Below are 26,782 nucleotides of genomic sequence, written 5' to 3'. Positions count from 1 at the left end.
TATTAGTTGGACCGAATCATCAACTGTTATTCTACTGTACAAATTGTAAATTAGTATGGAAATGGTTTTAGCTAAAATGTTTTTCGACTTGATAGGTTGTGTTTATGATGTTCAATCAATATGGCCAGAGAATGTAATATGTTCTCCAACATAAGAAAGGCAGTGAGACTTGGGTCATTTTTGCAGACTAAGATTGTGGTTAATAAGGATGCTGTCTGATGCCTTTAGAGGAGGCTGGGTTTACTGGCCTCAATGCGTTCCCCCACATGTCAAAAGGTTGAAAGTATGTAGCTGCATGAATACAAATGACACCCATGCTCACTGGAGGCATGCAAACGAGATTACGGCGTAATTACAGGTGCCTGTATAATTACGATATGTGCAGAAACGTTTGTATTTGCACATATAGAAATTATGAGTTGTGGGGATATTATCACCCCTTGTAAATACCTGGTGTGATAAAATCTGCATCCCTGGGATAAATTTCGAAATGCCAAATCCGCCACAATTCACACTGGGAAATACACCCGGAAAATATTGAGACGTGGATTTTGCTTCGGTATGCATTTTGTAGGTAGAACTTGTAATGCGTGATAATTATCGCAAATTATAAAATCCAAACACCTAGGTGTCTGATTTTATCATGTGCGATAACTATTGCACAGGACACCGGGGCACTCATAATGAGACCCTTGGAGTCACCAGCAACTTCCTGATCTCTTAATCCAAGTAAAGAACTGGATGATCTATAATTACATCTTTTTAAAGGCAGCTAAATACACATCATCCAGGATACCATCTATTGTCCAGTCAACTGGCCACAACCAGGGGTCCCCTTCTGTCACGTTTACAACCTGGGAGTACTTTCCTACTCCTACATAGCCTTCCTTCATAAGGAAAGTGAGTGAAATAAAGTTGTTCTAGTGCCTGCACTTCCTGGGCGCCACACATAGTGTTCTACACTAATCCTTGCTATGGTCATTCCCGTGGTGGATGATGGAGCATTTGCTCTGTAATGACCATACACTTTGCGTCAAGTAGTGTGTACTTAGTAGGCTTCACCCTTTGAGACCCTCTCTTTGTAGACCTCTGCAAGGAGCAAGGAATCATTAGGTTTAGCTGTCAGGATGGCTCTGTGAGTGGAATGCTCATTACTGACAAAATGTAGGGATAAGGAGGGTAAGAGTTTGAATTCTGCTAAGGCCGACTTAGTCTTCCGTCCTGCCGACACTTGTCAACAGAGTAACGTGATCTCAACACCTGCCAATCAGTGCTTGGAAACGTCATAATTGTGTTATATTTTACTATATATAAAACATGTTGTTTAGATGAGGGCTAAAGGCCCTCGGCCCATGGTTTGTAATTGCTGCGCATTAGCTTGAAATGAAACTGACAAGTAAGGTCGCCCTGCCAGCTCAGAACCTGAGGAGAATGCCATTCCTTGGTAAATATGTGCTATACGAAAACACATTAAAAAAAAAAATATATATATATATATATATATATATATATATATATATATATATGCATAAACACACATATATATAAATAAATCAGTTATTCAGTGTTACACAAAACATATTTGCAACCTTAATGAAGTAATATTTAAGAAGTAAGTGAGCCCCCTTATCACTTAAAATAGTTAAAGAGGCTGGAACCTAAATTTATAGTGATGGGGCCTGGTCCATTTCCAAGGTCCAATTCTCCTTTAAGTCAACTGAAAAGTCACTGAACCACTAAGTGCCTAGTTCATAATGGGAGTGTCTGACTCTAAGCAAACCTATGAGAACCTGTGGGAAAACAAGAGCAAGCAGAGAGTGCGTGCAGAGCAATAAAGACTGGGTAGAGTTCAGTTTTTGCAGTAGGATTTCTGCGGGACCTGCGCTATTTCTAAACTTTAATGAGATGATCTGCATGCGGAAGTAAGCCGCAGAATGCAAGGTATGGTGCTGATGAAATGTCACATTCTTCGAAAACAGCCCAAGGGTCGCAGTAAAGAGGCTAAGAGGTTTAAAATAAAGCTCAGACTGTGTCGAATTACAGCCTATGTGGGTCATCTATGGCGTTAAATTGAGGCGGAGCTATACTTGGAATGAATGCTTACGTGGGAAACATTGAGGAGCGCTATGATTAGTGAATATAGTTCAGCACGGATTCCATCGGTGCAATAAAAATGCCCTTCAGTAAAAAAACAATAGGGTAATTACAGGGTGGAACTTTCTAATAAACAAGTGCATGTCTCGTTACCAAACAGTTCCAAACACTAATTCAGACTGCTGAAGCACATTCTGAGAGTAAATGATGTTAAGAAACGGAAGCCATTTTACCTAATGAAAGGCCGCGTCACGGTGAGAATAGTTCTGATAAACCATGATGGGTGAACAATTATAAACGACTTCAAGTTTTTTCTTAACCTGTGTAAAAAAATAGAAAACAATACCATTTAATTTGTCATATATTATCGATGTATCTAAAATGTCAAGCGGATAAGGATAATTTCCTAAAATAACGCATGCATTTTATTGAGTGTTTTTATTGTGCACGTTTATGATTCATTATGTTTAATCAAACAAAGTACTGTCTGATTTGATTTGATAATGCATGTTCTTTCACACAGCAGGTACAGATTGCAAAGGTCATCAAGGAATGTATATATTTTGCTTCCACCCATTTTCATGGGCTTTCCTATTTGCACACAAATGAAAAAAAACTCGTCACACTTCTTTTACCTGTTGCAAGCTATATCACAGATTTTACCTAAGGAAGTACAAGCACGAGAAATACTTTTCGATATACAGTGGTCCAGACAGGGTAATTTTGGTTGACTTCTTTGACCAACCCTATCTCTGAAAATGCTCAGTATAAGAAGCCTTGCAGAACTTGTATTGTGTTAGTGCCAGTGTCGCTAACAGAGTTCTGCTGAAACAAGCATTGGCAGTGTCAAGAGGTCTCTCCTATTAAGGAGCTATTAGCTTTGTCAATTTCTGTTAGCCATGTTGCACTGTTTTGAGCCCGCATTAAAACAGCACCAAAAAGGGAGTGCATAGCACGGTAGGGATAAACACATGAAGAGGAAGTAAAGCTGGCTCTTGTTGAACAAAGACAATTAAGGAAACAAGAATAACCATGAAGCCAACCAATAGTCAGCAATGGGCAGGCTCTGAGTCCTCTACATAATTAAAATGTTTTGCAAGGGAAAGAGCATGCGCTGTCAAAGAGGCGAAGGTGCCCACCAAACATACTGAAAGGCATAAAACAAACAACAATGCCCCCAAAATATTTGTATCCTGCCTGATGGGTAACAGCCTTTACCTCATAGACTTCATCATGCTGGAATTTTACCACAGATTCTTTACCACACAGGTAAGTACCACACAGGTAAGTATTCTTACAGTTACCACACAGTACTTTGCCATGCAGGTATTTATTTCTTTAAATAACATTTTTATGCTATTTAATATATATATTTTGAGGCTCAGGGGGTGAGTAGAGATAAGGGGAAGGTAGATGTGAAGGGAGGTGAAAGTGACTTCAGGGTTGAGGGGTGGGTAGGCAGGTGAGGGGGTGAGGTTTGAGCAATAGATAGGAAAGAGAGGTGAAGGTTACTTGGGGGTTCAGGGCTGGATAGAGGTAAAGGGGTGTGAGGATGACTTGATTAGATAGGATGATATGGTACGCCCATCTTATTATGAAAATCAGTGTTTTTACTCTAAAAGTAGTTTGAAAGTTCAAGCCCCCAAAGTTCAACATCTCAGAGACTCTAAGCAAACGTCCAACCTCTAGAAGCACTTGAAAGTATGACAGGGTGATTTTGAAAAAAACTTTTAGTGAGGCTCCAGGGAAGACAATTTTAAATCACTCTTGAAAGGGTTTATGAGGTGATCCAAGCTCCAGGCAATTGGAGCCCTGTGAAGAAACTACTTATTTTTCGTTTTTTAAAGGGTGCTCAGATCACACATTTATTTTTAAGTATTTAATTTTTTATTAGGAGTTGTGGGGCCTGCCAAAGCTCTCACAGTCCCTGCTGCCTCTCCACATGCTGTGCAAAGCTATGCTGTGTTGCACAAGAGTCGACGTAGCAGAAGCAGGAACAAAGCACTCTTCCTGTTGTGGTCAGTGTGGGCAGGAGAGTCTAGACTGAGCACTCCTGATCCTCAGTTATGGGGGGAGGGGTAGCGGTAAGGCAGGAGGAGTGCTGGGTTGAACTCTTCCCTTTTTGTCCCCAGGGAAAAGGAGACCCAAGGGGACATATATGAAAAAGAGCATAGCAGCGCTCATTTTCTTTTTTCGCTGTTTCCAGGGAAATGGGGTCTGTCAGGAACTAACAGACTCTGAGGATGAGGGCCCCACATGCAACCTGCTCCCAGCATCTATAATTGTTTTTATCTCCTTGGGCTGACCCTTTGGAGCTTAGCCCTCCCGGGGACTCAAGAAGCAAAGGGACCAGAGAGCTGCTCAGACCCTTCCTCGTTGTCCCCCATGGGAACTCAGCTTCTTTAAATGTTTTCTGAGCATCTGATTGACCATTTTGGATGCTTTTTGTGACCTTCTGTTCCTGGTGGCCCCCTCTTGCCAGCAGGATGGGATATCTTCAGGCTTTCTGCCTTCCCCACCCATATGGCCCTGGACGTCAGGGGCTGCCACAAAGTAGTCTCCATTTTGTGACCAGACAATCAGGATCAACTTTGAGTGGGCCAATCAGAGTGTACCTGGACCCCAATGGTTCACATATCTCTAACTTTTTACCAGTGTTAACCTGGCCAGACACACTCAAACATCTTTTTAAATGCTAATTTCTCAAAAGCTGCTGAAGGGATTTACACTGCATTACAGTAAAGTCATATCTTTTTGCCAAATTTGGTGTAATTCCGTTCATCCATTTTTCATATACTGAAAAGCAAATTTTCCTGGGCGAAGTAACATGAGAAACTGCACTTCTGCAACCCTTCCTCCCCCATCTTGCCCCCAGCATGGCTGATAAGCCTTAAACTTTCCATGAAAGAGCCAAAGTGGAGTAATGTTTTTTGGAAGCTTTTGTGCAGATTCATCAAACGGCGCCAAAGTTATTAACCCCTACGGGGTTCACCTACGGGGATCACCTCGTCCTGCACCCAGTAACTCTCCCCCCATGGGCTCCCCACCCACCCCGGTGGTGGATGGAAGGGGAAGCTCTTCCCCTTCCACACCCGACCCCCCCCCCCACACTCCCCCTGTGACGTGACTATCACAGAGGGCCTCCTCCCATCGTGCTGGAAGCTCAGTTTCCAGCGCGATCGAAAGAGAAATGCAAAGCATTTCTCTTTCGATCACGTGGGGGATGCCCAGAGAGGCTTCAAAGGGAAGGAAAGGAATTTCCTTCCCTTTGAAGTCTCTCTGATCGTTTCAAAAGCCGGATTGCAAAGCAATCCGGCTTTTGAAACGCCCACTAGACACCAGGGATTTTGTTTGTTTTTAGAAATTGGCAATAAGGGAGCGACCCCTTAGGCCTATTTTTATGAGGCCAATCTGCCCCCAAGGGGGACAGAAATCACTAGACACCAGGGAGTTTGTTTTTTACGTGAATTTCACACAAGGGGAGTGACCCCTTAGGCAATGGTCACTCCCCTGGGGGGCAAATTTATTTTAGGCCATTTCTGCCCCCCTGGGGGGGCTGATCAGCCTATTTTAATTAGGCCGATCTGCCCCCAAGGGGGCCAGAAACCACTAGGCACCGGGGATTTTTTTGTTTTTTTGTTTTACAGATGGGGAGCGACACCTTGGGCAAGGGTCGGTCCCCTGGAGGGGAAAATTGTATTTAGACCATTTCTGCCCCCTTTGGGGGCAGATCGGCTGATTTTTGCTATACTAATCTGCCCCCAAGGGGGGCAGAAACCACTAGGCACCGGGGATTTTCTTTTTGCGCCAATGTCACGCAGGGGGAGCGACCCCATAGGCAAGGGTCGCTCCCAGGGGTAGTGGGGGGGGGGGCACATTTATTTTAGGCCATTTCTGCCCCCCCTGGGGGCAGATACCTCTAGGCACCAAATTTTTGTTTGTGTTATTTTTTTGTTTGTTTGTTTTTTTAGAGATGGGGAGCGACCCATTAGGCAAGGGTCGCTCCCCTGGGGGACAAATTGTATTCAGACCAGGCACCGTTTTTTTTTCTTTTTGTGCCAATGTCACGCAAGGGGAGCGACCCCGTAGGCAAGGGTAGCTCCCGGGGTGGGGTTGGGGGGGTGGGTCAAATTTATTTTAGGCCATTTCTGCCCCCCCTGGGGCCGGCTGAGCTAGAGGCCAAAATCCACAGGTAGGCACTTTGCAAAAAAACACCTCTGTTTTCTGTCAAAAATTGTGATGTGTCCACGTTGTGTTTTGGGGCATTTCCTGTCGCGAGCACCAGGCCTACCCACACAAGTGAGGTATCATTTTTATCGGGAGACTTGGGGGAACGCTGGGTGGAAGGAAATTTGTGGCTTCTCTTAGATTCCAGAACTTTCTGTCACTAAAATATGAGGAAAACGTGTTTTTTAGCCAAAGTTTGAGGTTTGCAAAGGATTCTGGGTAACAGAACATGGTCAGAGCCCCCCAAGTCACCCCATCTTGGATTCCCCAAGGTATCTAGTTTTAAAAAATGCACAGGTTTGTTAGGTTTCCCTAGGTGCCGGCTGAGCTAGAGGCCAAAATCTACAGGTAGGCACTTTGCAAAAAACACCTCTGTTTTCTGACAAACATTGTGATGTGTCCACGTTGTGTTTTGGGGCATTTCCTGTCGCGGGCGCTAGGCCTACCCACACAAGTGAGGTATCATTTTTATCGGGAGACTTGGGGGAACGCTGGGTGGAAGGAAATTTGTGGCTCCTCTCAGATTCCAGAACTTTCTGTCACCGAAATATGAGGAAAACGTGTTTTTTTAGCCAAAGTTTGACGTTTGCAAAGGATTCTGGATAACAGAACCTGGTCAGAGCCCCACAAGTCACCCCATCTTGGATTCCCCTAGGTCTCTAGTTTTCAAAAATGCACAGGTTTGGTAGGTTTCCCTAGGTGCCGGCTGAGCTAGAGGCCAAAATCTACAAGTAGGCACTTTGCAAAAAACACCTCTGTTTTCTGTCAAAAATTGTGATGTGTCCACGTTGTGTTTTGGGGCATTTCCCACACCAGTGAGGTATCATTTGTATCGGGAGACTTGGGGGAACGCTGGGTGGAAGGAAATTTGTGGCTCCTCTCAGATTCCAGAACTTTCTGTCACCGAAATGTGAGGAAAACGTGTTTTGTTAGCCAAATTTTGAGGTTTGCAAAGGATTCTGGGTAACAGGACCTGGTCAGAGCCCCACAAGTCACCCCATCTTGGATTCCCCTAGGTCTCTAGTTTTCAAAAATGCACAGGTTTGGTAGGTTTCCCTAGGTGCCGGCTGAGCTAGAGGCCAAAATCTACAGGTAGGCACTTTGCAAAAAACACCTCTGTTTTCTGTCAAAAATTGTGATGTGTCCACGTTGTGTTTTGGGGTATTTCCTGTCACGGGCGCTAGGCCTACCCACACATGTGAGGTATCATTTTTATCGGGAGACTTGGGGGAATATAGAATAGCAAAACAAGTGTTATTGCCCCTTGTCTTTCTCTACATTTTTTCCTTCCAAATATGAGAGAGTGTGTAAAAAAGACGTCTATTTGAGAAATGCCCTGTAATTCACATGTTAGTATGGTCACCCTGGAATTCAGAGATGTGCAAATACCCACTGCTCCTCAACACCTTATCTTGTGCCCATTTTGGAAATACAAAGGTTTTCTAGATAGCTATTTTTCACTCTTTATATTTCAGCAAATGAATTGCTGTATACCCGGTATAGAATGAAAACCCACTGCAGGGTGCAGCTCATTTATTGGCTCTGGGTACCTAGGGTTCTTGATGAACCTACAAGCCCTATATATCCCGCAACCAGAATAGTCCAGCAGACGTAACGGTATATTGCTTTAAAAAATCTGACATTGCAGGAAAAAGTTACAGAGTAAAACGTAGAGAAAAATAGCTGTTTTTTTCACCTCAATTTCATTTTTTTTTTATTCCAGTTGTTATTTTCTGTAGGAAGCCCTTGTAGGATCTACACAAATGACCCCTTGCTGAATTCAGAATTTTGTCTACTTTTCAGAAATGTTTAGGTTTCTGGGATCCAGCATTGGTTTCATGCCCATTTCTGTCACTGGCTGGAAGGAGGCAGAAAGCACAAAAAAAATCTTTAAAATGGGGTTTGTCCCAGTAAAATGCCAAATTTGTGTTGAAAAATTGGGTTTTCTGATTCAAGTCTGCCTGTTCCTGAAAGCTGGGAAGCTGGTGATTTTAGCACCACAAACCCTTTGTTGATGCCATTTTCAGGGAAAAAACCACAAGCCTTCTTTTGCAGCGACTTTTTCCCATTAAAAAAAAAAAAAAAAACATTTTCACAGTATTTTGGCTAATTTCTTGGCCTCCTTCAGGGGAACCCACAAAGTCTGGCTACCTCTAGAACCCCTAGGGTGTTGGAAAAAAAGGACGCAAATTTGACTTGGCTAGCTTATGTGGACAAAAAGTTATGAGGACCTAAGCGCGAACTGCCCCAAATAGCCAAAAAAAGGCCTGGCACAGGAGGGGGAAAAGGCCTGGCAGTGAAGTTGTTAAAGAAACAAAAATGCCTTTTGTGTGAAAACTCTGACCTATCTATAACTATAGGGTCACCTACTGGCAATGTTAAGAAGGTAGTTGTAGTTAGGACCGACTTTTCCAATAGATAAAGCATTTTTTGTTTTGCTGACACCGTTTGACACATTTTCATTCTCAAGAAATTTTCAAAACTTGTGTACAAGTTACTTTAGTTGATGTCTAGAAAGTTTTAGGGTGATTCGTCTAGCCGGGGCCGAGAAAAATAGGGAGGCCCAAAATACTTAATTCCCATGCAGTCTCTATGTGAATTTTGCAGTTTTTAGACACGACTACAGCCCGAACCGCTGAATGGCATTACACCAAATTTTGCAGAAAGGTATATCTTGGGCCAGAAAGAGCACCTTTTGTAGTTTTGGGTAAATCTGTTCAGTAGTTTAGTAATTATTCAAGAAAGAAAAATATAGACATCTAGGGATGCAGATCCTTTCCAGATCCACCAGTAGGGGATCCGTAGATCCGGGGCAAAGGCAAGGCCCTGATTGGCTGGCCTCAACCTAAAAGGGAACTTGAGGCTGCCATTTTATTTCTCAGTTGACCCGATGAGGGGAAACAAAAGTCAAAAATAACATAAGGGGTTAGGATAGAGGTATCCTGTCCCCATTGGACACATGGAGGGTCAGGAAATGGGGGCAAAAAATAGCCTAATTTGTTTTTTTGGACCGAACCAAGGATCCCTGGATTCTCCAAGGCACTAATGTGGCCCACAGGGTTAATCTGTGATGTATTCATAGATCTGAACCCAAAAAAAAAAAACATTACACACATTCACACACCAAAACCCTGATGAGCACGGTCAAAGGCCACCTTTGCGCAGCATTGGGTTGGGTGCATGCAGGGGGGTGGTTTGGAAACTATAACTTGCACCATTAAGTAACTTTAGGCCACGGGTTATAGTTTCTTTGCATAAGTATAACTGCTGAATTTCTATGGGTTTGTATGGGTATAACGTCAAACTAACTATAACGTTCAAGTAACCTTTGTTTTTTTCAGCAAAAAAAAAAAAAAAAAAAATATATATATATATATATATATATATATATATATATATGTGTGTATATATATATAGGATTGGTAATACCCACATTACCTTAAATATATGAAATTATGGGATTGGTTATACCCACATTACCTTAAATATATGAAATTGTTGTGCGAGTTTGGAAATTATCATATAAACTGGTACACGTCACTAAATTTAGGTGGGATTAAGGTGGCTTGAAGGTAATTATTTTTCCTATTATGAGGATTAATTAGTTGGGTATTCGTAAACTGTGAATATGTGACCTTGAAAAGGTAAGAATACGGGAGAAACTGTAGTGGATGTATTCTCTCTGCTACTGTATTTTATATCTATTAATATGTTCTTATTTTTTATATGAAATAAACTTATTTGCATTTTTTGTAGCGATCTGACTACGGAATTGTTTTCGATGATCTTTGACAGTGATTGTTACTGGGGTCAGTTGACAAGGAAGGCAAGTGATACTACACGAGACTGCCTTTTATTTAAATGGACATACAGTTCTCAACAACGTTTTTGTAGGACAGCTATCATGACATGGAAACAGCAACAAAAAGAAGGTATTATTTACTCTGATGCGTCCCCGTGCTTGCTGCTAGGGCTGCATGACTAATCCTTAGCTAGCGAGCAGACAGTCTGCTCTCTCCTTCGGTTACATTTCATGAGAGAGGCTGAACTGATCCTCAGGTTTCAAATGGAACATTAGACTTACAGGAAACATAGAAGCAACAACAGAGAGCAGCCAGGTTCAAATACAGAGCACTGTCACAGACATGATAAACTCTCCTTAAGGACTGCAAGTAAGAAGTACTGGGTAGGTAACCAATCCCTGTTTTAAAAATGTTTCATTCACACATGCCCATGTTTAGTTTCTTCATCTTCCTCACACTTGATTTCTCAGAAAAACTCAAGAAGTAGTATTTTTAAGGAAAACTCCTTACCGCCGATCAATCATCTGGTAGCATCGTTTCATCCATCCAAGGCCAGGCATCTTCCTCCTCGGCGTGGCCCCATTGAGGTAGACGATCATATAGTCTTCAGCTACCATGAGCTCCAGTGTACTGATTACATATCTATTAGACAGAAACAATCCAGAAAAAATAATCAAGGAGGAAGAAAAAATGAGAAAGACTGGAATGAGTGAATTCTCTGTGAAAAGAATAAGCACTGGCAAAGCAAGTAGGTCTCGCCTATGTGAGAGCTATTACCTTTGCCGATGTTTTTTAGGCCTCAGCTATGTGAAAGCTATTGACTTAGCTGATGTCTTTTAGCCATGCATGGTTGCTGTTGAGCATGGCTAAGAGTTAGTGGTGTGAAATAGATGAGAATGGTGTAGAGGAGAGTGGCATGGAATGGTGTAGAGCAGTGGTTCCCTACCTGTGGTCCAGGGACCCCTGGGGGTCTGGGAAGTCTCCCCAGGGGGTCTGCGACTGCTTAGAAAATTAAATAATATTAAAAGATTAGGTCTACAGCTTTCAGTAATGACTCAGTGGGGGGTCCCCGTATTCCAATAATGATTCTGTGGGAGTCCCCAGGTTCCAGTAACGATGAAGTGGGGGTCCACAGAAGTCAAAAGGTTGGGAACCGCTGGTGTAGAGTAGCATAGAGTGGGGTGAAGTGGCAGAGTAAGGAGATTGACAGACTAGAGTGGCATAGAGTGGCATACAGAAGAGTGGCATAACACAGAGTGGAGTAGAGTAGTGTGCAGTAATGCATGGTGTAGAGTGGAGTGGCACAGAGTAGAGTAGCGTAGAGTAGAGAAGAGTGGAACAGAGTAGAGTGCCTTAAAGTCGAGTAGTGCATAGTGGAGCTGTGTAGAATAGAGTGGCATACAGTACAGTGGTGTAAAGTGGCCTTGTGTGGAGTGGCATGGAGGGCCATAGAGTAGAATGTTGTATGGTGGAGTGGCATAAAATAGAGTATTGAGTAGAATGGAGTGGAGTAGAGTGAAATAGAGTGGCATAGAGTGGGGAAGAGTTGCGTGGAGTGGCATATAGTAGAGTGGTGTAGAGTGGAGCAGTGTAGATTTGAGAGACAGCGAGTGGCATAGAGTGGAATAGAGTAAAGTGGCATGCAGCAGAGTGGCATAGAGTAGAGTGGCACAGAGTAGAGTAGAATTGCATAGACTGAAGTTTTGAAGAGTTGTGGAGTGGAGTGTCGTAGAATACAGAGATGTAGAGTGGAATGGAGTGGCCCAGAGTGCAATGGAGTGGCGTAAATTGGAGTTGCATGAGGTGGAGGGGCATGGTGTGTAGTGGCGTAGAGTGGTGTAGAGCAGAGTGACAGAGTAGAATGGCGTGGAGTGGAGTAGAATGGGGGAGAGTGGAGTGAAATGGCATGAAGTAGACTGGCATGGATTAGAATGGAATGGCATAGATTGGCATATAGTAGAGTGGAGTTGCACAGAGTAGAGTGGCACAGAGTGATGTAGAGTAGTGTGATGTGACATAGAGTGGAGTACATCAGAGTGGTGGGGAGTAGAGTGGCATGGAGAGAAGTGACATGGCATAGATTGGAGACGCATAGAGCGGCATAGTCTAGAGTGGCATAAAGTGGAGTGGCATAGAGTAGAGTAGTTAGAGCAGCATGGTGTTAAGTGGCACAGAGTGGAGTCGCGCAGAGTGCTGTACAGTGGCATTGTGTGGCGTGGCATAAGCAGCACTACAGTAGAGAGGTTATACTGGAGTAACATAGTAAACCATAGATTTGAGTTGAATGAAGTGAAGTAGAATAGAATGGAGTGGCTTAGGGTGGCATAGAGTGGGACAGAGTGGGGTAGAGCAGAGTGGTGTAGAACAGCGTAGAGGACAGTAGTGAAGAGTGAAGTGGCATAGTGTGTCAGAGTGGCATTGTGTGGAATAGAGTGGCACAGAGTAGGGTGGAGTTGCATAGAGTGGAGTGGTGTAGAGTAGAGTGGCATAGCATGTGGTGGTGTAGAGTAGGGTGTCGCGGAGTGGTGTAGGGTGGAGTGGTGTAGAGTGGAGTGGCATAGAGTGGAGTAGTGTAGAGTAGAATGACATAGAGTAGTAAAGATGTGGGTGTGAGTAACTAAAGCATGACTAGAGAGAACAGATAGGGGGTTATTCTAACTTTGGAGGAGGTGTTAATCCGTCCCAAAAGTGACGGAAAAGTGACAGATTTACCACCAGCCGTATTACGAGTCCATTATATCCTATGGAACTCGTAATACGGCTGGTGGTATATCCGTCACTTTACCGTCACTTTTGGGACGGATTAACACTCCTACAAAGTTAGAATAACCCCCATAGTGTGAAAGCAACAAATAAGAAGCAAAATAAATCAGAAGCCATATGCCTGTGTTAAAAGTAGGAAAGCACATTACACATCCAGGAATATACTGAAACATTTATAAAATGAAGAAATACTGTATTTTGAAAATACGGGGAAGAACAAAGATGAGGAAGAACTCATGTACTTAGTCCATGATCCAAGGAGCAGCTAACACAAGAAAGGAGGGGAAGTATATGGAGGATAAGCAATCAAAAGATTGCAAACAAGTGACAATGAAAACAACTAATGGTATGGTGTGGGCAAGTTGGATGCCCTCTGAATTGTAAACAATAGGTCTCGCAATGCTTTCCATGCGCTGTGTAGTCGACCTAAAAATAACTGTAAGCATTCTAAAAGCATACTCTAGGAAGTGACAATCTGAAGACAGGAAGAGGCACACAGGCATAACTAAAGGGTCTGGAAGACACTCCATGTAACTCTTTAACCGGTTGGGTGCCTTGGACGAGATGATCTCGTCCAAGGCACCGGTTCCCGGGTGCCTTGGACGAGATCACCTCGTCCTGCACCCGGGACACAGGGGGAGCGGTGGCCCCCCCACCCATACCCCCCCAGTCGTGGATGGAAGGGGAATCCCTTCCACCCGACCCCCCCTCGGCAATCCAATGACATCAGTGCACTCAAAGCGCGCCAACGTCATCAAATATTGCTGAGGGACGCGCTGGAAGCCATTTGCTTCCAGCGCGTCGGAGAGAAAGGACTCTCAGGTGAGTCCTTCCCTCTTTTGTGGAATGGGGGGGGGAACAGACAGGCACACAGGCATAACTAAAGGGTTTGGAAGACACTCCATGTAACTCTTTAACCGGTTGGGTGCCTTGGACGTGATGATCTCGTCCAAGGCACCGGTTCCCGGGTGCCTTGGACGAGATCACCTGGTCCTGCACCCGGGACACGAGGGAGTGCTAGCGCTCCCCCTTTGATCCCCCACCCACACCCCCCGGTCGTAGATGGAAGGGGAATCCCTTCCCCTTCCACCCCCGACCCCCCCCTCGGCAATCCGATGACATCAGCACGCTCACAGCGCTCCAATGTCATCAAATATTGCCGAGGGACGCGCTGGAAGCCATTTCCTTCCAGCGCGTCGGAGAGAAAGGACTCTCAGGTGAGTCCTTCCCTCTTTGGGGGTTTGGGGGGGGAAACAGACACGGGGGGAAAGGAAAGGGTTTTTCCTTTCCCCCTGTGCCTGTTTTCAGTGGATTCCTGCTCCACGATCGAGGGCGGGGCCCGCAATCGTGGATCAGGAATCCCCTCTAGGCACCAGGGATTTCTTTATCTCTTTAGTTTTGGGAGGGGCCCTTTGGGCAAAGGTCGCTCCCATTGGGGGCCATTATTTTCCTATTTTGACCCCCCCTGGGGGCAGATCGGCCGATATTTCAGCCGATCTGCCCCCGGGGGGGGGCCGAAAAACCACTGGACACCAGGGAAATTATTTTTGGCATGTATTTTGGGAGCGACCCCTTGGGCAAGGGTTGCTCCCATTGGGGGCTAATTTGTTTTCTGTATTTCGGCCCCCCTGGGGGCAGATAGGCCGATTTTTCAGCCGATCTGCACCCGGGTGGGGGGGGGGTCGAAAACCACTAGACACAAGGGAAATTATGTTTGGCATGTTTTTTAGGGAGCGACCCCTTGGGCAAGGGTCGCTCCCATTGGGGGCTAATTTGTTTTCTTATTTCTCCCCCCCTGGGGGCAGATCGGCCGATTTTTTGGCCGATCTGCCCCCGGGGGGGGGGTCGAAACCCACTAGGCGCCAGGGATTGTGAGGTGTGTGTGTGTTTTGTGTGTTTGGGGGCACCCCTTGGGCAAGAGATTTCGGTTTGGCCATCTCTGCCCCCCTTGGCAGATGGGCCTATTTTTGTAGGCCCATCTGCCTCCAAGGAGGGCAGAAACCACCAATACGGCTGGGGCTTTTTTTGTTTAGTGCTGGGGGTGCCCCTGTTTGCCCCCTTTGGCAAGGGTCGCCCCCTAAAGGGGGCACAGAGCTGTTGGCCATTTCTGCCCTCCTTGGGGGCAGATCAGCCAATTTTTTTATGCCCATCTGCCCCCAAGGGGGGCAGAATCCACTGAGGCACCAGGGATCCTGTGTGTGTGTTTTGTGTGGGGGGGGGCGGCACCTTTGGCAAGGGTCGCCCCCCAAAGGGGGCACATTAGTGAGGGCCATTTCTGCCCACCTTGGAGGCAGATCAGACTAGTGGGCAGAAGCCACTTAGGCACCACAATTTCTAAGTTCTTGGTGGCGGGGTGTTTGTCAACTGGCGAAGTATTTGTATTTGTGATTATAACAGTTTATTTCTTCTTTTTGTTCTAGCTCAAAGCCTTTGCTTCCTTTGCTGTGGATCCTTGCGGTTTTGGCAGTAGTTGTCCTGCGGTTTGCATAGTTGCATGTTTTAGGTAAGTGAAAGCAATTTACTCCACCGGAGTATTGTTGACATGCATGAATGACATGTTTGTAGGTGGTGTACTAAATGCAGTATTGTGTGTGAAATTGTCCTTTGAGCAAAATGATATTTGTGTTGTCATATGTCTAATTTTCTTTTTTCTTTTTAGTGGGATATCATTAGTGATTGCTGTGTCTGTGCAGAGTAGTTGCTGGTGAGTAGCTTGTTCAGGCAAGTGAGTGGTATATTTTTTTAGTACATAACTCCTTGTGATAAAGCTACACTTTGTTTATTACTTATTTTAGTGCTAGTTGTTGTTGGCAATCCATTTGTTGTTAGTGAGGATCATGGCTAGCCGCAGAGTGAACGCTCAGCAGGTTGTTGGCATGCTCTTTGAGTCGTCTTCAGACCATGATTACGAGACTGACTCTGCATGTGAAGCAGAGGAGGAAGTGAGAGATTCTGGCAGTGAGTTTTCTGCCCAAGAGTATTCTTCTGATGAGGAAGCTACTCTCAGTGCAGATGAAGGGCCTGTTTTAGAGGAGGAGATTGAAGTGCCAAGAGTGCAGCAGCCTGGGGCTGAAGGGTTTCCCATTAGAAGACCTGACACCTGGATTGCCCCAAACATGGAGCAGCCACAGTTACCTGCATTTATTGGTCTCCCAGGGTGTAGAGTCAATACGTAAAACGTTTTGCCTGTCCATTTCTTTCACTTGTTTATGGACGATGTATTTTTGGAAGAGATTGTGGAGCAGACTAATTTGTATGCAGAGCAATATTTGAGGGACAACGCTGCCAGACTTAGGCCTCAGTCTAGAGCTACTGAGTGGGTTCCCACATATCTGGAAGAGACGAAAAAGTTTTTAGGTTTGACTTTTTTGATGGGGTTGATCAGGAAGCCGTCACTGGCTTCTTATTGGTCTACTAGTCCCTTGATGGCAACGGCTATATTTCCTGCAACTATGACACGTAATCGCTATTTGCTTCTTCTTCGTATGCTGCATTTTGTAGACAATGCTTTAGCCTTGCCACGAGATCACCCTGATTGTGACCGTCTTTTTAAGATTAGGCCTGTCCTTGATCATTTTGTAGATCGGTTTTCAGAGGTCTATGTTCCAGGCAAAGAGATAAGTGTTGACGAGTCTTTGGTCCTTTTCAAGGGGCGTTTAGTTTTTAAGCAGTTCATTCCTAGTAAGAGGGCACGGTATGGGATTAAATTGTATATGCTGTCAGAAAGCAGTATAGGATATGTGTATAATTTCCGGGTCTACACTGGTAGGGATTCCAGTATTGACCCTCCTGGTTGTCCGGACACTTTTGGAGTTAGTGAAAAAAGTGTGTGGGAACTTGGTAGACAACTGTTTAACAAAGGTCACCATTTGTACGTAGATAATTTCTACACTGGAATGCAGTTGTTCAAGGAGTTGTTTAGAGTGGACACTGTTGCTTGTGGCACAATCCGTTCTAACCAGAAAGGCTATCCAAGGGAGCTTGTCTGTAAAAAACTTGAGAGGGGACAGTGCAGTGCCTTGCGGAATAATGAGCTGCTATCTCTGAAATTTTCAGACAGGAGGGATGTGTACATGCAATCTACCATCCATGATGAGAGTACTTCCCCTGTGACTGTTTGGGGTCAGGTTGCGGAAGTGCGCAAACCTGCGTGCATTTTGGACTACAATAGGCATATGGGTGGTGTTGATAGAGTAGATCAGAGGTTGGAACCTTACACTGCTCTTCGTAAGTCTTACGTGTGGTATAAAAAGTTGGACCTACATTTATTTCATTTGGCAACTTTAAATGCTGTTATTGTGTTCAAGGATTGTTCACCTGAGTCAATGATGACATTTGTTAAATTTCAGGAGTCAGTGATAGAGAGCCTTATTGTGGTGGAACGGGCAAGAGTTCCTAGAGTAGAAGTGGTGGAGGAAGTGGCTAGATTGAAAGATCGCCACTTTCCAGATCACATTCCTCCTACTCCCAAAAAAGACTTGCCCACAAAGAAATGTAGAGTATGTGCCCGGAGAGCAATCCGGAGGGAGAGCCGGATGTACTGCCCCGAATGCCCTTCAAAGTCTGGGCTGTGTGTGCCCGGCTGTTTTAGAAGTTACCACACTAGGAAAAAAAATTGGGAAATACTGTGAGCGTAAACTGCCTGTTTTATATTTTCATATGTTCAGTTTCACGGTTGGTATTACTGTCATGTATTTAGTTAGAGCTTTTGTGTTTGCAGTTTTGTACTTATTTTATAATTAGTTAGTGGTTTCTTTGTTGTTTATAAACAACAACAAAAAGTGATGGTGGTGTGCTTGGGTGGCGCTTGGCTGGTGGTGTGCGTGGGGTGGCGCTTGGATGGTGGTGTGCTTGGGGTGGCGCTTGGCTGGCGGGGTGCTTGGTGTGGTGCTTGGCTGGCGGTATGGGTGGTGTGGCGCTTGACTGGCGGTGTGCTTGGGGTGGCGCTTGGCTGGCGGAGTGCGTGGGGTGGCGCTTGGCTGGCGGTATAGGTGGTGTGGCGCTTGGCTGGCGGTGTGCTTGGGGTGGCGCTTGGCTGGCGGTATGGGTGGGGTGGCGCTTGGCTAGCGGTGCCAGCCAAACGCCAGTCCACACACTCATCAGCTGGTGTGGTTGCTGTATCGGGCATGTGGGCGTATGAAAGTGATGGGCCCTTCACTGGCGCTGTCTGTCGATGCAAGTGTTGTAATGTGCTGGGCCCGTGGCTGGCGGCGTGAATGGTCTTGTGCATGTCATGTATGAAAGGTGTGTGAATGGACTGTAAAGCGGTTGGTGCCTTGCCGTGGCTTTACAGCTCACGAGCTGTGAGTCATTGATTCAGTTTTTTGGCCTTTCAGTTATTACCAGTGCATTTCACTTTTGTGAAATCTCTTGTTAATAAAATTTGATCTACTGAACCATTACTCACCCTCGTGCCAAATCCAACCAGTATGTGTGGTAAAAATTAAAAAACCTGCTCCGCTGTAATCAGGCGTCGCAGCACACTTGTGACACGCTAGGTGTCTCAGGTGGGACCCCGATGATGAAGCATGCCACCAACTTGGTTGGTGGGTGAGGGGTCTTTTTCACATAACCCAAGGGCTTTTCTTTTCACAATTTTAGTGTTTGGCACATCACAGACGTATGTGGACACATCAAAATGATATATTACAAAACTACCTGTGTTTGGGGGGGAGGGGCACCTCTGTTTTTGGTCCTGGGTGCGGCCTTCATCTAGGGAAACCTACCAAACCCAGACATTTTTTAAAACTAGACACCCCAAGTAGTCCAGGGAGGTGTGGCTTGCGTGGATCCCCCAACATTTTCTTACCCAGACTCCTCTACAAACCTCAAAATTTGCTTAAAAAAGCATATTTTCCTGACTTTCGTTTGTACGATCACCGCTCCAGCACAAACTTCCTACTCCCCAGTGTTCCCCTCAGTCTCCCAAGTAAAATGACACCTCACTTGTGTGGGTCCCCAAAGCAGAGTCAGTCTAAAGATGTATAAAAGAAGAATATGTGCTTATCAACTCGCTGTGCTATCCCCATAATCTCTACAAGTTTGTGGCCTTTTTCTGTTGCAGGCACCTGGCCCACCCACACAAGTGAGGTATCATTTTTATCAGGAGACTTGGGGAAACGCTGGGTGGAAGGAAATTTGTGGCTCCTCTCAGATTCCAGACCTTTCTGTCACCGAAATGTGAGGAAAACTTGTTTTTTTAGCTACATTTTGAGGTTTGCAAAGGATTCTGGGTAACAGAACCTGGTCAGAGCCCCACAAGTCACCCCATCTTGGATTCCCCTAGGTCTCTAGTTTTCACAAATGCACAGGTTTGGTAGGTTTCCCTAGGTGCCGGCGAAGCTAAAGGCCAAAATCTACAGGTAGGCACTTTGCAAAAAACACCTCAGTTTCTGTCAAAAAATGGAATGTGTCCACGTTGTGTTGTGGGGCATTTCCTGTCGCTGGCGCTAGGCCTACCCACACAAGTGAGGTATCATTTTTATCGGGAGACTTGGGGGAACAAGCAATAGCAAAACAAGTGTTTGTGCCCCTTGTCTTTCGCTACATTTTTACCTTCCAAATATAAGAGAGTGTGTAAAAAAGACGTCTATTTGAGAAATGCCCTGTAATTCACATGCTAGTATGGTCACCCCGGAATTCAGAGATGTGCAAATAACCACTGCTCCTCAACACCTTATCTTGTGCCCATTTTGGAAATACAAAGGTTTTCTTGATAGCTATTTTTCACTCTTTATATTTCAGGAAATGAATTGCCGTATACCCGGTATAGAATGAAAACCCACTGCAGAGTGCAGCTCATTTATTGGCTCTGGGTACCTAGGGTTCTTGATTAACCTTCCAGCCCTATACATCCCCGCAACCAGAAGAGTCCAGCAGACATAAAGGTATATTGCTTTCAAAAATCTGACATTGCAGGAAAAAGTTACAGAGTAAAACGTAGAGAAAAATTGCTGTTTTTCTCACCTCAATTTCAATATATATTTTTTCAGTTGTTATTTTCTGTAGGAAACCCTTGTAGGATCTACACAAATTACCCCTTGCTGAATTCAGAATTTTGTCTACTTGTCAGAAATGTTTAGGTTTCTGGGATCCAGCATTGGTTTCATGCCCATTTCTGTCACTGACACTGACAAAAAATCGTAAAAATGGGGTATGTCCCAGTAAAATGCCAAAATTGTGTTGAAAAATTAGGTTTTCTGATTCTAGTCTTCCCTGTTCCTAAAAGCTGGGAAGCTGGTGATTTTAGCACCGCAAACCCTTTGTTGATGCCATTTTCAGGGGAAAAAAACACAAGCCTTCTTCTGCAGCCCCTTTTTCCCATTTAAAAAAAAAAACGAAATTTTCACTGTATTTTGGCTAATTGTTTGGCCTCCTTCAGGGGAACTCACAAAGTCTGGGTACCTCTAGAATCCCTAGTATGTTGGAAAAAAAGGATGCAAATTTGGCGTGGGTAGCTTATGTGGACAAAAAGTTATGAGGGCCTAAGCGAGAACTATTCCAAATAGGCAAAAAAAGGCCTGGCACAGGAGGGGGAAAAGGCCTGGCAGTGAAGGGGCTAAGATACGTCAGTGGAAAGGGATTGCCTGCATTGTGTGTGTTGACTTGTCTGTGCTCATGTAAGTCAATAATACCCACCGGCTATCACATTGCTCAATGCCACATACATGTAATTAAATACGAGGTACTTGACACAGTAAGTCGAGAACTTTTACACAGATGATTCAACAAATACAAACTTCCCTAACAAGAGTGGCACTAGTATATGGCCCCTCATCAGGGGTAGTAAGCCCAATACAAATACAATTTGATTATAGACAGCTACAAATATTCTCCAAAAGTTTTATAAATTGAATATCATGAACGTCTATCCGTGATTTCATAGGTATGATTTGGGTGTGCCTTGGAAACACTCTAGTCACTGACTTGGACCAACTTTACAACTCCCATATTACTTCCTTAAGAGCTGGCATGCGTAGCCAATTCGATCTCCATATCTATTAAACGTGGAGTAATGATAAAAACAATGCATGAATCATTTGGGTTGGTCTAGCAGACTTAAAGAGGCAGAAGAACACACAAAATGTGATGGAAGATGGAATAGGCTGAAACACTGGCAATTGCTCTGGTTAGAATTCCTCAAGTGAACAGTCCATCCTGCACTGCCAGGCGAAGCTCCCTCCAGAAAGTAACACAAACGACCCCAAAACCAGTTTTGGCCTTCTCAGGCCTTGTTGTTGTGGTATAGCGTTGATCTTGTTGCACAGTGAGCAAGGGACTCATATCTGGGCATACCCTGGGTCACAACGATTGTGATATGAAACACACAAAACGATTGGAGCAAACGGTTCCAATGAGGAGCAGAGTTAATACTGATTTGCACAAGGCAGGCCTCTATCTAAAGTAGTGCAGTTAGCGAAAAATGATGGGTTGGAATGCTTTTCAGACCTACTGCCAGTGGTCTAGCATCCCCCCTCCCCCCACCACCACATTTTGTGTCTTTGAAGAGGCAGCAGAAAATCTATAAGGCCTGAGGTAGTCAGTTTAAGGGAGCATATACGGATGACGGATCTGTGCTTCTGTGCTTCATAAAGAAAATCATAAACCTGGCACTTTCTCTCCATTCATTACTCACAGGAAGAGGTTTTCCATTACATAGTGGTAGTCTGCTCGACTGCTGTCTGGTAGGAAGCACGCAGCAAACACGATGATGGCATTCAGTCCATCGCCATAGTATCCTGTAAAACAAACAGAAAGAAAGGGTTTGGGTGTCGGGTGCATGGAGTCACAGCACATTATATTTGTTTAACTGAAATATGTTTAGAAAGAAAAATTATGGCGATTTATTTTGCTGCTGGAAGTAGCACGACAGAAAGGGTCTGTCGGCAATATTATGTATACAAGGAAAATTGCATTCAGCACCTCAAGCTGTTTGCACAATTTTCCCAGAACAAAGATTGTTGTGGGTTTAGTACTCGACAACCCGTAAGGCGAAGTTATTAAAGCAGAGTTAAAATTATTTTACGTAAAATCAAGCTTTGCAAATCAAAGTTCTTCTAAATATGCAATACATTGCACAGACTACAATGACATCACCCTACCCGTGTGTAAAGTAGGCCCGGTCAAAATTTGCATTATGCGGGAGCAATTAGTATAATTTCAGTAGTTTTGCATTATCCTCATCACGCAAAATTCCCCAAATTAAGCCATTTTGCCACATCGTGTCATTACACCTCATTCCGGGTAAAAATTTACTGCGAACGTACCGGAACTACGTGAAGGACAGAGTGCAAAAGGATGTTGTTTGTTTTTGGCTCTATTTTTTTGGGGGGTAAAATTAAATCCTTGTGCCCAGAAGGATGCATTAGTGCTAAAATATAGCACCACATGCCAGTTATGCATTTCCCCGAATTTCCACAAAATTTTGCATATTTCCACAAAAACAAGTCACAAGAAATTCACACACCTCTAGAGTAAACTCCATTTGACGAATTAAAATGGTTTGTATTGACTCCAATATTAGTAAAACGTATATTTTATAATATTACATATGCCCAGTGTCAAAACAAGGACTATAAACGTATTAAGTAAAATAAGCACACCGGATGTAACAATGGGACCCAACCAGTCAGAATTCTCTTTGTGAGCTACATCTATTGTTACAGGCCCTCAAAGGGAGCATTCTGCTAGCTACCATCATCCATCAAGTGTGCTGTGGGACAGGGGGCACTGCAGGACCAGCAGCTTCCTCTTAACTGGATTGACAGGAAACAAACATCAGCAATGCCAGTAGGTCTGGCTTATTAATGTACTGTCACGCAGACCTAACAATCCATGTAGATTAACACCTGCTCTCCTCCTAACTGTGCGGCTGTCAGAAAAAAACACTGCAAATTATCTAGTTATCTAAGACACTTTGATAGCATTACAATGTAATATGCGTGCCCCTGAAATGTCAACCTCTGGCAGATGGAAAAATAAATAAAATGATCACAGCTGTGTAGAGGGCAAACACTTTTTCTGTAGAAGCACACGACTGGTGCCCAATCAAAACATATACTCCTCTCTCCCAACATGTGGGTGGAGACAGATCTCCTCTCTAGTGATGCTCACATAATTGTCTGTTGACAGTTGCACTAGCAAGCCAGATCATAAAAATTACTTTATTCTCCTGTGGTGCGCCCTCATCCTCTTTGGCAGCAACCTGTTTACACACAACTGTCTAGGCCCCTCCCTTTTATTTCACTAAAAGGGAAGCCAAGTCAGTTAAAAAGTTGAAAAACATAACAAACATTTCTATATGTTTTCCTCATCTGAAAATTCACTTAATCTGCCAAGCATTTTAACTTTTTGTCCTGCCTATATTCCGTCCTGCCCCCGTGTTTCTGGTCACTGTAGTGTCCATTTGACATTTCACTATGCTATAAAGCGACAAAATAAATAAAATTAGCCCCAATATTTTATTCTATGATATTTTATATACAACTTCATGGGCTTCTAAAATCGTATAAACTTTGTTGACTATTTGTCCTGCATATTTTGTCATTTCAGATACCACAAATTGAGTTATTTCGGGATGTTTGCATATTTTGTGTTGTTGTAAGGGTTTAACACTTAATCCAAGCTTAGACCTTTCGTAAGGTGAAGTTGTAAACATTCCCATTTCAGCACTCTGCCTTACAAAGCCTTACGGAGCTGTTACCAAATACAGGTTTCCCTGGGCACTGTAGGTTCTGTCAGCTTTTGTAAATGTTTGGGCCAGACTGTATTACTCATCTTTGCAAACACAAAACAATGTGACCTAGCACTCTGTTTTAGATTGTCTCAGGATATTGTCCCAAACACCTCATATATAAAATCCAATTTTGGTGGAAGAAAAGATTATCATAGTTAAGTACGCAATCAAGTTCCCAAAAGGATGTCCCAATGATCCACAATTTGGGTTAATAAAATGCTTGTACAATTTTCAGGGAATTTTTTATTCGCTCTTCAATACCTAACACTACTTTCCAACCATCAGTCACTAGAAAGTATACAATACGATAAAACTTGAGCTGGATAACAGGTAAAAAGCAAACAAATATAAGACAACTGGTGTTTTGTTCTCTGCTTCTTAAAGAGGGACAGCCTGAAGTGGAACAGTCTTTCTGGAAATTATCAAACGCGTACTACAACACGACTTTTGATACACTTAAGGGATGCATCTCGTTATTATCGTAATCAATATGGCAACAATTACCCACCACAGTGCACATTTTGATTCCGAATTTAAGGCCTATATTTATACTTTTTGATGCAAAACTGCGCTAACGCAGTTTTGCGCCCAAAAAATTAGCGCCGGCTAACGCCATTCTGAAGCACCATGCGGGCGCCGTATTTATTCAATGACGTTAGCCGGCGTTAGCCGCCGGCGCTGTCTGGTGTGCGTTAAAAAAAACGACGTACACCAGGCAGCGCCGGCGTAGGTGGAAAATGGCGTATGGGCGTCCACAAATGGTGCAAGTCAGGCTGAGGCAAAAAAATCGCCTCAACCCGATTTGCGCCATTTTGTTACGACGCCCAACCCCCATTGAAATGACTCCTGTCTTAGCAAAGACAGGAGTCATGCCCCCTTGCCCAATGGCCATGCCCAGGGGACGGAAGTCCCCTGGGCATGGTCATTGGGCATAGTGGCATGTAGGGGGGCACAAATCAGGCCCCCCTATGCCACAAAAAAAAATAAAAAAAAATACTTACCTGAACTTACCTTAATGTGCCTGGGATGGGTCCCTCCATCCTTGGGTGTCCTCCTGGGGTGGGCAAGGGTGGCAGGGGGTGTCCCTGGGGGCAGAGGAGGGCACCTCTGGGCTCACTCTGAGCCCACAGGTCCCTTAACACCTGCCCTGACCCAGGCGCTAAAATCCGGCGCTAATGCGGGTTTTTTAGACCCGCCCACTCCTGGGCGTCATTTTTGCCCGGGAGTATAAATACGACGCATATGCATCAGAGTCATTTTTTAAGGCGGGAACGCCTACCTTGCATATCATTAACGCAAGGAAGGTGTTCACGCAAAAAAATGACGCTAACTCCATGAACTTTGGCGCTAGACGCGTCTAACGCCAAAGTATAAATATGGAGTTAGTTTTGCGTCGAATTTGCGTCGAAAAAAACGACGCAAATTCGGCGCAAACGGAGTATAAATATGGCCCTAAGGGTCTATTTAGCGCTTTTTATTCCTCAGTGCAGGGGCTTGCCAACAGGTTCTGGAAGCCTTTGCCCAGTGGGGGCATGGAATCTGCGCTCGGTGTACATAGGGTGAGGCCCACTGCTCTCTGGTGGCAACTGGTATATTGGAGTAGGTTCAGGCAGTGCAGAAGTCTGTGCAAATGCTGCAGGCCTCAGCTGCAGTTGGCTACAGTGACATTACCTAGGGAATTCCTCCAGCATTGCCACTTTGCCGGCTCCATCTGGCACGACTGAGCCTGAGGCCGGGAAGCCGAGAGGCTCTTACCTCTAGTTTGCATTTGGTTGCCCCCTTCATCCTTTCACTCTGATGCTGGACTGCTGGCCAAGAATTGTAGGTATAGTGGTAAGGCATCTGCTGTCTCACTAACTCTTCACATTCCCCTGGGTCGCCATGCTCTCCTCAAATGCCTGAACAAGTTAATAGTGACTTCTCCGGTTCAAGGATTCAGGAGGCTGTCTGGGGGCATGGACATGTCACACTCAAGTGGTTCTCAACAACTGCCTCCAATCCAGCAGAATATACACATGGGAATAACTACAAGACCTGCACCCCAGGCACCTTCGCAATGAGTTGTTCTTCTCAAGGTCCACCCTAGTCAGTATAAAACGTTTCACTTCACCAGCAGGCCCATCAGAAAAATTGCGGGTAGACTGGAACTCAAACACATGTTCTCTTACCAAGCTGCGAATAATAGAGGAAGTGGGAGAGCCGAGAAAGAGCAACCAAAGCAAAACGTAATCTGGCTGCAGTTGTTGACTGTGTGTGTGTGTGTGTGTGGGTGGGTGCTGCTGGGGGTGGGGCTTAGGTCCGACACTGCGAGTGTGAAGACAGACAACTTTCTTCTACTCTGTCACCAATGGAAAGGACAATGAGAATTAAAAAATGTATACATGCGTTTATCAGCATTAAAAGCACCTCTCTGTAATCTTTCTATATGCTGTGTTTTTTGCTATTAAATGAGCTCCAGTAAAGATGAAGCTGAAGAATTTCGTTGGTTGGTGTGGGCAGAATGAAGACGTTTTAGTGGGATAGTGAGCAAGGGAAACTAACAATGGCATAGCCAATAGGTATCAGCAATAGCTCGAGCTCCGACTTGGTGGTACTCTCAGAGGCTTGAGAATGGAGTTGCAACTGACTTGAATGACGAATTATGGTACAATGCCCGTCAGTCTAGTTTTAAACTGACTTAAATAATAGCTGTTCAGAAATTGTTAGTTAAGTGGAACAGTTTTAAAAATGCTGCATTTTATGTTCTATACACATCTGTAATGCATTTCAATATGCATTACGCAATTGCAAGTCTTGGTAAAATGGACATACGTCGTCATTGTTTATGCATAACAAACACATGATAAGGTAAACTGCACAATGACTACATCAGCTTGAATCTCAATTAAATGACAGAAGGTTGTAAGTTACACATATATGTAAACATAAATTACGCACTGCATTCATTTCTCTTACATGTACCCAAATGTTTGTGCATAGGTTTGGCCCCAAAACCATTAGTTCCAGCATAAACATGCTCTCTTCCCATCTACATAGCTTTTGCACTGCAGGCCGATTTATTGTTGTCATAGTTGGAAATAAACAGTTGTGGTAGTAGCAAAACAGTCACAGACATACACATGTATTTATTTCTTGTGCTTTCACTGAACATGGCTGCATA

At 44.4% G+C, this 26,782-nt stretch overlaps 1 protein-coding gene across 14 annotated transcripts in view; it reads right to left on the bottom strand.

The window, feature by feature from the left end:
- LOC138288601 (protein prune homolog 2-like) overlaps positions 1-26,782 on the bottom strand; it is a 400,651-nt gene that overhangs the window by 146,052 nt on the left and 227,817 nt on the right. For all 14 annotated transcript variants that reach the window (XM_069230106.1, XM_069230109.1, XM_069230100.1 and 11 more), the window contains exons 5-7: positions 21,523-21,625; positions 10,635-10,766; positions 2,328-2,414 (exon numbers count right to left, since the gene is read on the bottom strand). In XM_069230106.1, coding sequence (XP_069086207.1) covers positions 2,328-2,414; positions 10,635-10,766; positions 21,523-21,625 — 322 coding nt within the window. The remainder of the gene's footprint in view (positions 1-2,327; positions 2,415-10,634; positions 10,767-21,522; positions 21,626-26,782) is intronic.

Source organism: Pleurodeles waltl, chromosome 1_1, assembly GCF_031143425.1.
Source record: "Pleurodeles waltl isolate 20211129_DDA chromosome 1_1, aPleWal1.hap1.20221129, whole genome shotgun sequence".
In the NCBI taxonomy this organism is placed as follows: domain Eukaryota; kingdom Metazoa; phylum Chordata; class Amphibia; order Caudata; family Salamandridae; genus Pleurodeles; species Pleurodeles waltl.
The sequence above is the reverse complement of the archived record's forward strand: the minus strand, read 5'-3'. Positions and strand labels throughout refer to the sequence as shown.